At 25.3% G+C, this 15,014-nt stretch overlaps 1 protein-coding gene across 1 annotated transcript in view; it reads left to right on the forward strand.

Moving 5' to 3' along the window:
- Nucleotides 1–14,573, forward strand: part of LOC135928221 (ribosomal oxygenase 1-like) — a 29,634-nt gene extending 15,061 nt beyond the window's left edge. The window contains exons 11-13 of the mRNA XM_065464615.1: nt 10,351–10,568; nt 14,258–14,344; nt 14,422–14,573. Coding sequence (XP_065320687.1) covers nt 10,351–10,568; nt 14,258–14,344; nt 14,422–14,505 — 389 coding nt within the window. The 3' untranslated portion in view covers nt 14,506–14,573. The remainder of the gene's footprint in view (nt 1–10,350; nt 10,569–14,257; nt 14,345–14,421) is intronic.
- The last annotated feature ends 441 nt before the right edge of the window (nt 14,574–15,014 follow it).

Here is a 15,014-nt window from a genome sequence, read left to right on the forward strand (position 1 = left end):
AAATAAAACCTTAAACTAAAATCCCCTCAAAAATAAACTCTTAAATCAAAATTCCCTTAAATACTAAATTTTAAAAATAAATTCCCTTAAATACTAACCTTAAATTAAAATCCCCTCAAAAATAAACCTTTAAAATAAAATCCCCTTAAAAATAAACCTTCAAAATAAAATCAAAAACTAAAATCCCTCAAAAACTAACCCTTAAAATATAATCACCACAAAAATAAACCCTTAAATTAAAATGACCTTAAAATAAACTTTTATCCAAAATAAACCCTTAGACCAAAATCCCTTCAAATACTAAACCTTAAAATAAAATCCCCTCAAATTCTAAAATTTTGAATCCGCTCAAAATAAAACCCTAGAACCAATATCTCCTCAAAAATATCTTAAAATAACCCCCCCCCCCCCACCAAAACCTTTACAATAAACCCCTAAAATAAAATTATTCATAAAACTGACCTTTAGACTAAAATCGCTCAAAAACTAACCCTTAAAATATAATCCTGTTGTTTTCTGGATTTCGTTATTTTTATGAGTCGTGTGTGTGTTAGAGAAGGACTACGAGGTTGGGAATAATTGATTTATTTAAAGATAATATATAATGAATTTAATTAATGTAAAATACAATCGATTAATGAAATTAATTTAAATTAACAATTTCGTATATAAGAAAAAATATCATTTTTCTTTTCTGATTTTTTTCTTCTTTATATATATCTATGCATAAAATATAATCTTTTCAATTTGAATAATAATATTACAAAATATAATTTCTATACTTGTTCATATAACAATTCCTAAAATATAATACATTTCTTAATTTTGAATAATCATATATGCTTGAACTTATCTCTTATCCAATATATTTTCTTTTTTGCTTAAATATTAAAAATAATCATTTGCATAATACAACAGTTATAATATTCGGAGGAATTATAAAAATCAGGTTTATTTTATCAAAGAATCCCATGATATATTTAAATAAATTCATGAACCAAGTTTATTTTATTAAAGAATCAAATTTATTTTTCACTGAAAATATAAATAAAATATTTAATCTAAATTATCACCGAAGGTAACAAAATGACCTTTCGAAATAAATTGTAACTTGTATAATGTCATTAACAATTAGAATTTGTATAGTTTAATGTCATTAACAAAAAAAGAAAAACAATTTAAAATTTGAAGAATGTCATTACCAAAACAAAAAAAAAACAAATAGTTTAAAGGAGAATAAAAATAAACAATTATAACTACTTAACATTTCACTCTTTTTTTAAAAAGTTTTTGCCCTCTATCTATCATCTTATCGTTTGTCTTGTTTACCGGTTTCTTCATCATTTGTTGTTCGTTTGTCCTTTGTTGATCTTGATAGTTATCATTAGTCATCACTAGTATATTTCATTAGTTTTCACCCACAAAAAAAATCTTGTTTATAAGCTATTGAAAATTTATTTTAAATTTAAAAATTCTTTATAATGAAATATATTTTATTATTTATTACATATTTTTTTTTAAAATCTATTTTTATATTCTGAAGAGACTGTGCTTCAGTAAAGGGTTGAACGGTAGGGAGTTCGTCTAGCTGGGATCTTGTAAGAGGCATTTAAATTATTTAAATAATTTACTCGTAACTTTAATTTAACGTTTAATCTTATTTAAATAAAAGTTATAAAAATAATTTTTCAAAAGAAAGTATTTTGTTAAAACTAAAATAAAAAAGTGTATATCCAAATTACAAATTAATCGTGAAAATAATTATTTTAACACAAAAAAATAAAGTATATCTTTAAGAATAAAAATATGTCCCTTTTATAGGGAAAATAAAACTTGCAATTATAAATTAAAATAAAATTGTCCCAAAGTGAAAAAAGAACGTTTTTGCAAAAAGGAGTTATGTTAGTTTTATCTTATAATTAGGGATAAAACCTACCCCCTATACTTTCTGGAACTTAATTATATCTCTGGATGCAGGGCGATCTCCCGGACCTTAATATCTAACTTATATTTGCTGAACACCTTACTAACAACTCCAAATGTAAGAAAAACCCTTAAGAAAAAGAAAACACAAAAACCATATGTTAACCTTAAATGTACTTTAATCAAAACAAAAGAAAAACTTTATTTAATTTTTATGTATTGAAGACAAAACAAAAGGGTAAAAAAGAAAACTAATTTTAATTGAAGTTTATAACATATTCATTATAAAATTTTCGAATTTTTTAGGCAATATTACATTTATGATTGGTCTTTGACTCTTAAGACTCAGATCTTGTACTTGTATATGATTTACTGGTTCAACATCATTTCTTCCCCTTCTAAAATTTAGAATATAAGGTATTGTATTATTAACATTTGTTTTCAAATCTGTTGTACCCTCTTTCGAATTTAAAATATTATAAAACTAACAAAATTACAAAAATTAAGAAGATAAAACTGACGAAATTACAATTATATTTCAAATACAAAAACAAAGGAGAGACCTTAACTTCAATATAAAAAATTGAACTTAGATAATACTTAATAATGAGAACTTGGAACTTAATCAATTACTTTACTCTTGAAATATACCCTTTTGCAAAATCATCATTTTTATTCAGAAAATCCAATAATTATTTAATAATATTTTTATATATAAAAACTGAGAAAATTTTACGATCTATATAAAATTTAAAAATCAAATATATAAAAACTGAGAAAATTTCACGATCTATATAAAATATAACAATCCAAATTTTTATAAAATTTAATAATGATAAAATTTCAATAATAATTTTGCGAAAATTTAAGCAAATTTTATTAATTTTCAAATCCAAATTTTAATAATTATTTTAAAAAAAATCCTGAAAAAATTAATAATCATTTTTTTAAAGGAATCTTCACAAAAATTTTAATCAATATTAATCATATTTGAAAAATCAAGAGAAAAATTAATAATTAATGAAAAAATTTCATTTTACAAAATACAAAAAATGTCAGTAACAAATGATTGACATTATATAAAAAGTTATGACACCATTATTTAGAGGTATAATATTCGTTGACCTTTTTTTAATCTGGTCTAAATGTCTTTTTACAATTTTGTTTCCAGTATCTATTTCGTATGATAAATTCCCATCTTTACGTGTTACTGTACCTTTGTTCCTAATGTTTTCCTTGAAAGTTTTATTCCAAACTTTGTCACCTATCACGATATTTCGATTTGACGATATTTCGATTTGACGATATTTCGATTAAAATTCACTTTATCTTCTTGTGGTTTAATAAATCCCATCTGGTTTTTATAATTCTGAAAAACATCATTTCGCTTGGTATCTTGTTGGTTGTTGCGTTTGGTGTGTTATGATAATTAAATATTAACTTTTCTAATATCTAAGTCTATTTTATTATTACTTTCCTTTTCATACTCATGCTCATTTTCATTGATCTTATCATTCGCTCACACTGACCATTGGACTATTGGTGGTGAGGTGAGGTGCTGTGAGTATGCGTTCAATTCCATGATCTTCACAAAATTTCTCGAATAAGTCACTAGTAAAGTTAGTTCTATTATCACTCACTATTTTTTCAGGTATAGATTATCTGCATATTTATTACATGAATCACAATTTTTTACCTCCTGATCTATTTCAGCGTTTATACCAGGCCACCACAAATAATCTCTCGCTTATAATTTCGTTTTTCCAACACCTAGATGACCTTTCAGCAACTCTTGCAACATCTCTTTTCTCATATTTCGTGGTATTATTATTCTATTTAAAGAGAAAATCTTTAATTAAGCTCAGTTCCAACTCCATATTTTTATATGTTTTGTTCTTTATATTGTTAATTACTTCCATTAATTCTTTATCAATAATAGTTTCTTTAACTATTCTTTTAAATTTTTTTGGTATGCTCCATAATTTATCATCAATTATTTCACCATCTATTTTTTGTACCATCTCTTCTGTGTTCGTTTCTGGAATTAATTATGGTATAATATTATCATAATCTTCCTCGATTTATCCAGGTCCTTCCCAAAAGTGCAATCTTGTCACTTTGGACTACATAAGCATTTAAAATTTGGGTTTTGTTCTCGAATTTTGCCTTGACTTGGACAGTACCTAACACTTTTATCAATTTTCCATCGTATCCAGTTAATTTTGTTTCCGATTTATTTAAGAATTTTATTCCAATCTTTCTTGTAATATGAATCAGTGATGCTGAATTTAGAACCTGTATCTATTTGCATTGGTACGTCCTTCAAATATACTGTAACTTTATATGCTGTGTTTTCATTATCGGCATCCATATTGTTTATGTTCAAATTATATAAATTATATTCTTTTTTTCTCTAACTTATCATTATCATCTTCTTCTATATTTACAGTGTTTACTTTGTTTGTGTATCGTGATTGATTATAATCGTTGTTATATCTACCATTGCATACTTGATTTCTTCCTTGGTTTCCAATATTATAATTATTGTTATGTCTTTGAATAAATCTTGAATCATTGTTATATCTGTAATTATAATCATTATTAAATCTATAACTCGCATTATAGTTCTGATATCTAGGATTGTAATTATTTCTTTGAAAGTCATGTGGCCTCTTGTTGTCCATGATTGTCTGTTATCATAATTAGATTGTAAATTTTGTCTTTCGTCATGGTCTCCATATCTCACCATCTGTTTATTTTCATCTGTTTTCCTACCTCTTTGCCTTTCTAAATGTTTAACGGTTGTTTCATCTTCTATTTTTTCGTTTAAAGAAATATTTTCAAATTTAACAATTATATTTTCTTTTAATTCTAACTCCTCAAAATCATCTCTTAAAGTAAGAACTTCTGCTAATGTAATGTTTTCCTTTAACGTAATTTTCTGCCTAATATTTTTGCTGATTGACGAAATTTTTACTTTTTCAATAACTCTACTATCATCTAGCAAACACTCATTTTTAAAATGCATAATCTACTTATTCAATTGATGTAACTTTCATTTTTACCTTGTACAGCTGCGTTAAATAATAATAAGTTCGAATTTGTAGATTTCCTCGGGTGTAATAACCTGAATTTTTGATGGATTGATGAAGTCGGTAGGTGAACAAATCGATTTGAGCTTGATATATTCTTCGTCTGGTAATCTTATTGTGAAGGATCCAGCTTTTTCGATGTCTGATATCTGAGCATCCTTGAATATGTCTTCTAATCTACTTAAAAAAAGATCGCTATATTGCCTGAGTATATCGGAAATTCAATATTTATATTAACATTATTATTGGGAACCTGTTTCATATTTTATTATTTATTTACGATTTCATCGAGTATGTAGCGGACTGCCACCATGTTGTTTTCTGAGAATTCGATATCATAATCGGAGGAAATATAAGAATCAGGTTTATTTTATTAAAGAATCAAATTTATTTTTAACTGAAAATACAAATAAAATTCGTTGTTTATATATAATATAATATTTAATTTAAATTATCACCGAAGGTAACAAAATGATTTTTCGAAATAAATTGTAACTTGTATAATGTCATTAACGATTAGAATTTGTATAGTTCAATGTCATTAACAAGAAAAGAAAAACAATTTAAAATTTGAATGTCATTACCAAAACAAAAAAAACAAATAGTTTAAAGGAGATTAAAAAAAAACAATTACAACTACTTAACAAATCCCCTTAAAAATGAACCCTTAAAATATAATCCCCTCAAAAACTAATCCTTGAAATAAAATCTTTTTAAAAATAAACGCTTAAACTAAAATCCCCTAAAAAACTAACCCTTAAAAAATCTTCCCAAAAATAACAGCCAATCAAAGAAATGCAGGATTTCTGGAAATTCTTTTATTTATTAATTTGTATAGATATTGGTGGTGGAGGTCTGCAAAGCCCATCCCAGTTATCAGCCACTCTCCCATATTAAAAATAGTTTTTTATTTTGGTGTTTAACAACAAATAAGATTTTATGAGATTTCGAATCTCACAATCAAAATCCCAATGGTGGGTTGTGAGACTTTTATATGCCCCTGTTTTGAAGTAGCCATAAATCTAAAGTAAAAATTTCCATGACATGAATTTAAAATTATTAATATTATAATATGGATAATGGTAAAAACCTAACTATTTAATTATATTCTATGTTTTAGGATAATATTTTAATAATGCTTTGCAAGAGATATATTGTTTTATTTCAAGAGCTCATCTTTATTTTTTTAAGATTATTAACCCTCTATTGCGCGACATATCAATAAATGATATAATTTTTTAAAAAAACTTATTTGTCTTTAAAAGGCTTTTAATAAACTAAAAATAATTTATTTTTTTTTAAATTTTTAAACCGTAAAAAAAATTGTAAAAAGTATCATATTTTTTATTTCAAACCTATTACATAATAAAGACATATAATTTTATTATTTTATAAATAATGTAATAAAACAAATTTATATTAATTTTCGTGAAATAATTTAAATAAATCGTTTTTTATAGTAAAACATAATTATACACCATATTTAGTACAAATCACTTTCGTAGCTACATCCAGGTTTTTCACCGCGCCATTTTACTATATTTTGGTTAATGTGCTATTAAATCCTGTCTTATTTCTTTCTGCGTAATAAGACTTGTCGGCCCCTTGTTAGATAATTTTAAATATTCGGTGTCAATTGATATTCGTTTTTTACGCTAGCGTTCATATTATTGTTAAATTTACAGAGTATCTGCTATTTAAATTTTAATAATGGCATCTGTTCTTTTACCGGTACCTTTAAAGCTATAAAATCTCGCCGATATATTAACCAAGATTTATGCGCATCATATCAAGTATATGGAATACTATTCGGTGATACCATTTACGTAGTGCTGTAAACATTTTTAAAAAAATCGAACGCGTTCATCGTTCATTGACAAAAATCGAACGCGTTCACGTTCAAATTCAAAAAAAGGAACGCGTTCAAGTTCATGAACGCGTTCATGCGTTCAAAATTTTATGATAAATTTTTTTTAAAATTTAATTTAATATAAATAAATGCATATTTTTCAACACAATATATTAGCCATGATAAAAAATAATAGTTTTATTTTGATAATATAATTATAAATACAATATAATAGAGCGATAAAAAAATAAATTTATAAAAAAATTTTCTTATTAATTTTTAATAATAATTGCTTTTCAAAATTTTCATCTGATAGGCATGAACGCTTGGCAGTTAATACAGCGTTAGCTATACTAAAAACTATTGAATTACCTTTTGATTTTAAAACAGTGAAATATTTATGATATTTGGGCCATGGTAATTCTAATTCATCTAATATTGAATTTTGATTTTTAGAATCTGATGATGAAATATTTATATCCATGCAATTAATAAACTTTAATATTATCTTCTCTAGCAGTAGCACGTTATGGTACGTTAATTGCATGAAAGAGGAAAAAGTAAAAACAGCTGATTAAAAAATATAAGACTCTTTTGTTAAAAAATTGGATTAAATATTAATTTTTCAAATAAATAAAAATATAAGACTTTTTTGTTAAAAAATGCGGATTAATTTTAATTTTTCAAATAAATAAAAATAAAAAGTGTTTTTAAAATTGAACGCGTTCATCAAAGAAAAGGAACGCGTTCACGTTCAAAGTTCGTCAAAAAAAAACGAACTTCGTTACAACATTACATTTACGTGATCTTATGTGAATCCACGCTCCATCTTTTAGAATTCCTTTTCAGTTGGAAACTGGTAATTATAAATTCTATTAGCACTCGCTGTAGCAATACTCTCTTTCGAGTAATACTTGAAGTTCTATACAACAGAACCAATTATCAAAACACAATTTAAAATTGGAATTTAGTGGTTACAATAAATACCGTATAATCAACATCTGCTGATCTTGAATCAAGTTTCTCATCTGATGAGCTGCTAAGATTAGAATTAGAACTATCTTCTCGAATACAGTATATTTTTACTATAGATAGCAAATAAAGAACATTTATTAATATAAAATAAATAAAAAAAAGCCCATTTCATATTGCATTTGTGCGCATTATGTATCTGGGTACACTTATCTTATAATTTAAATTTTAAACACTATTAATGAATATAACAATCTATTTATATATAAAACATTTCTTTTACCTTTAATTAATAGGATTTTAAACTACTTTTTCCTTAAAAATTTGTACAAGAGAAATGGCATAATATAAAATGGAAAAAATGCAACTGTTCGAAAGTTGTAAACTACATATTTTAGAATTTTTATATTGAGAGCTGTCTTTCATTTTTGACAAAATTAACTATAGAAATAATAAAATATGTGTTGTGTATTAAACCGTAAAAAATTTTATATTAAAATTTATTCCTTTTTTATGGTATGTGTATTCAAATATGATGTACACAATAGAGGGTTAAGTCTAATAATGGAGATGTAAAATCAAGAAACATTAAAGTTAAGGATATAATACTTCTCTTTTTAATATATATAAATTTAATTGCATACAATTAAATAGTCGATTAAATTATATACAAATAAAATTTCACTTTAAACGTGTAGTGGATAGTCTTGTTTGTAAAAATTAACATTACCTACCCTGAAAATTTCGGTTCGAATCCATGTACATCAACTGTTTTTTTTATTGTAAATCTGATTGTTTTGCTTTTTTATTTATCTTAACAAAACTTCATTTAATATCTAAAAGCCTGTTGCCGCCTATCTATATTATGTATTTTATATTTTTTGTATGTATTTCATACCAAAAAGTGTCTGGGATATTGTTCTGATCATTGATAAGCTTCAATCAATAATCATGAGTGTTACCTTGGCTATATGAATATTACATATTTATCATTTGTTATAATTGGAATTATATTTTAGGAATATTGAGGAAGGGAACAGATCCTTACTAACATTTTTTTATAAAATAGTATTGTAAAACATGTTTAAGTTAATTAAGTAGATTTAAAACCGAAGACTCCGATCCCATAGCTATCCAGAGGCGCCTTAACTTTTCCTCCTCAGATTTCCTATACAAGGTACATCTTTTCGTTCGAAATTAATATATTAACAAAGCTTCTTCTACATGACAGAAATTTAATAGAGGCAAACCCCTTTTTTCTACCTACTCTCTAAAAATCAGTACCCACCCTCTGTAAACACCGCAACAATAAGATAAATTCTTAATATGGATGGCTTGATCTTAAAATATAATTATATTTAAGTAATGCTTTGTTTATATATAATATTTTAAAGACAATATATACCAGATCTGGCCGGCAACCTTGGTAAAAAATTGGAAACGGCTGAAAATTTTGCCATTTGAAGATTTATAATTGGTGATGAATTTGTGAAATATTTCTAATTATGAATCTTCAAAATATATTGTAGATATTCTATAAAAAATATTATCATCGCTGTACTCTTAATGAAATTATTGCCTTTTCTGCACTCCAAATAATGCCAGGGTTTTTTAAAAAAATGACGGAATTTATTTAAATTAACGAGTCAATTCTCTCAGTATGGTCTATTTGATACATGCTGCATAATACATCTAAAAAGGTTTAAAAATTTAGCCGAAAACTATGAAATGCTTGAAAATAATTTAACACATTAGCGAATAAAGAGTCCAATAAAATTACAGATATGATGATATCAAATGAATAAATCTTGAAAAGCGCATACCTACGACGAAGATGGTTATTACTTGTTCCTGTAATTGAACATTTTTTTTTAAATACCTCCTTGAAAGCGTATTTTTTTTAAATTAAAACATGCGTTAATAATAGTGTTGTTAAACAGTTCGATTTTGAGAACGGATAACCCAATTTTTAGTTAAAAATATTACGCAAGCCTGAAGATTTTGCTCATAGATAGCAGAAAGACTTGGACATCTATTAACTAAATCTCAAGGCTTGTGTAATATTATTTTTGTTAAAATTTTAATTTAAAATCGGCTAAATCGAGCCGTTTAATAACACTAGCCAATAATTTTGAAATTATTTTTTGAAGATTTTCATAAAAGCTCAGACATTTTTTATTAAAGATGTGGTTATTTGAAAAGTGATAAAAAATACTTGATCAAATGAAATAATGATGGGAGATATGATGTACATCATAAGAGCTCAAATTTTCAATTAGTAAGTGTTCTTCTTATGGCAAAGTCGAAGAATTTTAAAAAAATAGCCCAATATCTCTGAACTATTATACAATATATTGAAAAACGGTTAATGACGGTAAATATCATTTTGAATTCCTCAATAGGTCAATAACAATTCAAACCTCCAACTTATAATAACAATTGAACAAGATTGAACCTTACTTTTTTTAAACTTTATCAATCAATATCTATCTATACATATCCTTTTTCTAAAAGTTTTAAGTAAGAAATCACTCCTTCCAACCCTCGATTCGCATACAAGAGTCAAATTACTACGATATGGTTGTTTTAGAGTCATGAGCCCAGATTGTAAGATTGACGAAGAAGGCGGAGAAAAAAACCAAGTTTCCGATGCGGTCACCGTTTATCACAATTTGGAAAACGGGCGAAATTATAGGGAGAAAAATATGCAATACTTTATGATCACTCTCGATGTAAGTATTTGATTTATTATTTACTTTGCTTCAGTGCCTTGGAATTCACTGCATAATCTAAATGCCAGACCTTCGTTAGCTAGCATTCCGTTTACACTTGAATGTTATGAATGAATTATATAAAATTGCGAACTTCGTCTAATTGATATTAGAGGTGGGTATGGGCCTAATTTTTTATTCACGACCCGCCCACTCACGAAGGACAATATTTTGATCACACCCTAGAATTCACGATATTTCAAAATTTTATTATACTTTTACGCTTTTTTGAATTTATTCGATCATAGTTTTTATTTCTCTAATTACATTTTAATAACACAAATTTATAAATCAAAATTTTTACTTAGAAAAAGAAGAATGTCCATGTTTTTTTATTTCAATTATGTTCGCCTTTCCTTTAATAAGCGATTGGCTATAGAAAAATAACCTTACACTAGAAGCAGAACTTGCCAGGGCAAACAAAATTATACTAGTTAATTTTCTCCAAAAAAAGAAATGAATTTTCCTGCTTGTTTTATGAGCGATAAATCTTTTAAGTATACAACTTCATCGGTAGATGTTAAGGCTTCATCCAAATTATAAATTCTCTAATTAAACATTTAGAGAATATACAGTTTTTTATGCAGGATGAATTGGAAAATTTAAAAATGATAGTTGGCATTGTCTTTTGCATATCGTAGAATTTTAAATCATTTAGCATTTTTAAGTTGTATATGTATCCGCCTTTTCATCATCTCTTAAAAACTTAAGACTTTTAAAATTTGGACTTAAAATTAAGCCTATCTTATGTAGTGGCTGCATAATAAATCTTTCCTTTAAAAGAGATATGTCCTGTTTTTTAGAGTTTTGATTATTACTGTACCACCTTCTGAAGGTTGATTAAATTTCATTAATTTTTGTTTCCATAAATAAACTTCATTTATGTGGGATGAGAATCTGCGCTCAGATTATCTGAGCATTCTTTGAGATAAAAAATCATCTAATTGGCATATGATATTTTTATCAATGGTCGCTAATCTATTTTATGTTTGTTAAGCAGATAAATTTATTTTAAGTAACTTTGTATCATGATATATACATAATTCCATCTTTATTATATTTTATTGAAAGTCTTAGCTTGCTGCAGATTCCTCAAAATATTGCACTATCATTTTTATACCATTTATACTTAATGTTAAAGCTATTTCAGGTAAGCAATTACCAAAAATATAATGCATTATGTTATATAATATATGGCCTGAACATGGTATCCTTTCATTATCTTTGAATGCAGTTATATTCCTTACAATTTAAACTGCATCTATTATCTTTTAGATTTATAGCTAAATGTAAGAAAATTTAAACAATAAGTTATTAAGATGTTCAATTTTCCTTTAATTTTGACTGATTATAATTTGAGTGCAAATGATTAGTATAAATTAAAGTTAAATGAAAATAAAACATTTAAATTAAATTTATTACTTTTGCGTATTGCTGATTATTATGAGATTTTCTACTTTCTAGGCATTAGTAATATAGAATTTTTGCACAAATATTTTATAATTTCAAACTATTTTTATTCTTTTTTATTAAAAGACGCTAATGATATTCTTGATGAAACAAAAATAATGCATAATTTTTTAAAGATTTTTTACGCAAAAATATTGATGATTTTTCATATATGAAATAAAATATATACTTGAAAACATTGTACATAAAAATCGATTAACCCCCCCCCCCCAACCCCCTCAACCCAAAGAAAAAAATGATCAACAAAATTATATGTTATAATATTACAATTATCAAATTCAGTTCCTGAACGAGAGTTGTTATACTCTAAATTATTTTTCATTCATTGAAATTTTATAAGACGGGACAAAAATGTTGTATGTGTAATTTTTTTTGTTTTCAAAAATTATTCCTTTTTCAAAAAGAATTAAATTAGCAAATATATCAAAGATTTGCACGGCCCGGCCCGGATTTTTTTTCAAAAATTTTTTACGACCCCGACCCTGCTTTTTTTTAAAAAATTTTTTTTGATTTTTATAGCTAATAATGGGGATTTCATAAGGCCCAGATTTTTTTAATGAAAATTTCAGGCCCGGCCCAGGTATTTTTTTAAAAAAGATTACCGGATATATTAAAAAAAATTAAAATACGGTCCGGACTAGCCCTAAACCCGGGCTTAGGGTCTGGCCTGCAGGTCTCTGAAATATATATTATAATTTATAATTAAAATTGTAAATTTTTATTCATCAAAAAAAATTTTAAAAATTAAAATTTATGTTCACCCCCAATCACCCCCCGACAAAAATGTAAGAAGGCCCTCACGCCTAATAATTTACAATTTATTCACCCTCATGCCGTGACCCATCGTATCACGCGTAATTTCACTGCCCGTGCCCACCTCTAATTGATATTATATTTTCGAATGCTAATGGATAAATTTTGCATTGGGAAATTGATCAGCAATTTGGATGACCCTTTTTTAAATTAATGAAACATGGTATGTGGTTTATTTGTAAAATTTATATAAATCAAAATTTTAAAGCTCTAGCTCAAATGGCCAATACAGTTACCATGGTTTTAAGAATCCTATAAATATTAGGTCCAAATTTATATTAGGGCTGTACCTACATTAAATTTCGGATCGACCCGATATTTTCAAAATCCAATGTTGGTATTTTATAATTGTATATATTATAATAATTAAATATTTTTTATTTTATACACAATTTTCAAATAATAATAAATTAATTAAAGGAACCAAAATTTAAATTATTTGAAATGTTTAAGAAAAATCGAAATATTTTAAAGAAAAAAATAAATGTGATTTTTTTTGTTATATTTTACAATAAAAATATATGTGTCAATATTTTAAATGAGATGATTAGCTTTTAGCCTTATATGGTCAGTTATATTAAAGAAATAAATTATTTGTCAACCACACTTTTTTAAGCTCTTACAGACCAAAGGCAATTATAAAAATATTTTTTCCTTATTTTAACACTGGTTTTTCCTTCCGGTGCGTTAATTTTAATTCACACTGAGCAATTAAGATTAAAAAGGATTTATCTGTTTTATAAACTAATATTTTGTATATAGAATCAATATATATGAAAATTTTTGAAACAATTATTAGATGTAAATAAAAAACCAGTTGTTGCAGCCCATTTAGTAAAATTTTTGCACCAAGGCATACATTCCCCTTCTTTTTATTGAAGGTAGGCCAATGAGCGATTTGATTTTGCCTAATTTCCTTCTCTGGAATTTGTGTGGTGATTCCTTTTTTTCCTCTTTTCCTTATATCTACTTTTGGTAAATAAATATCAATCTAAATTTTGGTTATTAGTTTTATATGCAGCTTTTAAAATTCTTTTTAATAAGATATATATTAATAATTAAAAAATTTAATTTTAGCTATATTTTTATAAAGATAATTTACGGGCTACAAACTTATACACTTGAACTAAATATTTATAGAGTAATTTGATTAAAAACCTAGATCATCGCACTTATATTGTCTTTGAGTCCACAACTCCTGGAAAACTAATATTAATATAATCTGAACTTTATATAACTATCATAAGAAGTTACATTCATTTTCAAGTATGGTGGTCAAATATCTATTTTTGGTCGATTTATATTTTATTATGCGTTTATATTATATTGTGATTATAATATTTGTTTTTTTTATAAAAAAAATTTAGCTCTTACCTGTCATAGAACATTTAATTCAAAATTATCCCAACTTCGTTAAAATTTCATCTTTTCCTTTAATAGACACGCACGAAAAAGTTTTTTATTATAACTATATTTTTCATACCGAATTTAATTTATTAATTTTTTAAAAAAAAACAAATTATATTTTTAGATCGATGTAGCATTGTCATTGTACGAAAAGGGGATATTAATGGTGTCTCCAAAATCGTTAAAAAGAATACAAAAAATGGATTAATATTCTTTTTTTTAAAATAAATTTGATAAAAAATAATTTGTAAAATATATAATTAATAAAATATCAATTAGAATGGTTTGATATATAGAGTCTTTATTTTTATCAATTTAATTATTATAATAAAGATCGAAAATGAAAATATATAAATCAAACATTTTGGAGGTTATTAAAAGTATTTACTTAAATTTTTTGACTTAAAAGGGAGCATTTTTATTTATTATTATTTTTTACTTGACTTTTAATAGAAAAGATTAATGAACGTAAAAGGGAAATTGTGATGTTGGGTTGGTGTTAAATTATTTAATTTAGTTGTAGTAAAATATCGTTTTTTTAAAAAAATTATGTAAATTAGTTGTAGTAAAATATCGAATTTTTAAAATTATTAAATTTAGTTGTGGAAAATATTGTTTTTTTAGTGCTCAGAATTATTGTTTTTTTTGTTTATTATTATGCATTAATTTTAGAAAATATGTATAATATATAGAGAAAAAAGAAATAAAATTATTCTT

The sequence above is a fragment of the Gordionus sp. m RMFG-2023 genome, chromosome 4, assembly GCF_954871325.1.
Source record: "Gordionus sp. m RMFG-2023 chromosome 4, tfGorSpeb1-WG-v2, whole genome shotgun sequence".
NCBI classification, from domain to species: Eukaryota; Metazoa; Nematomorpha; class Gordioida; order Chordodea; family Parachordodidae; genus Gordionus; species Gordionus sp. m RMFG-2023.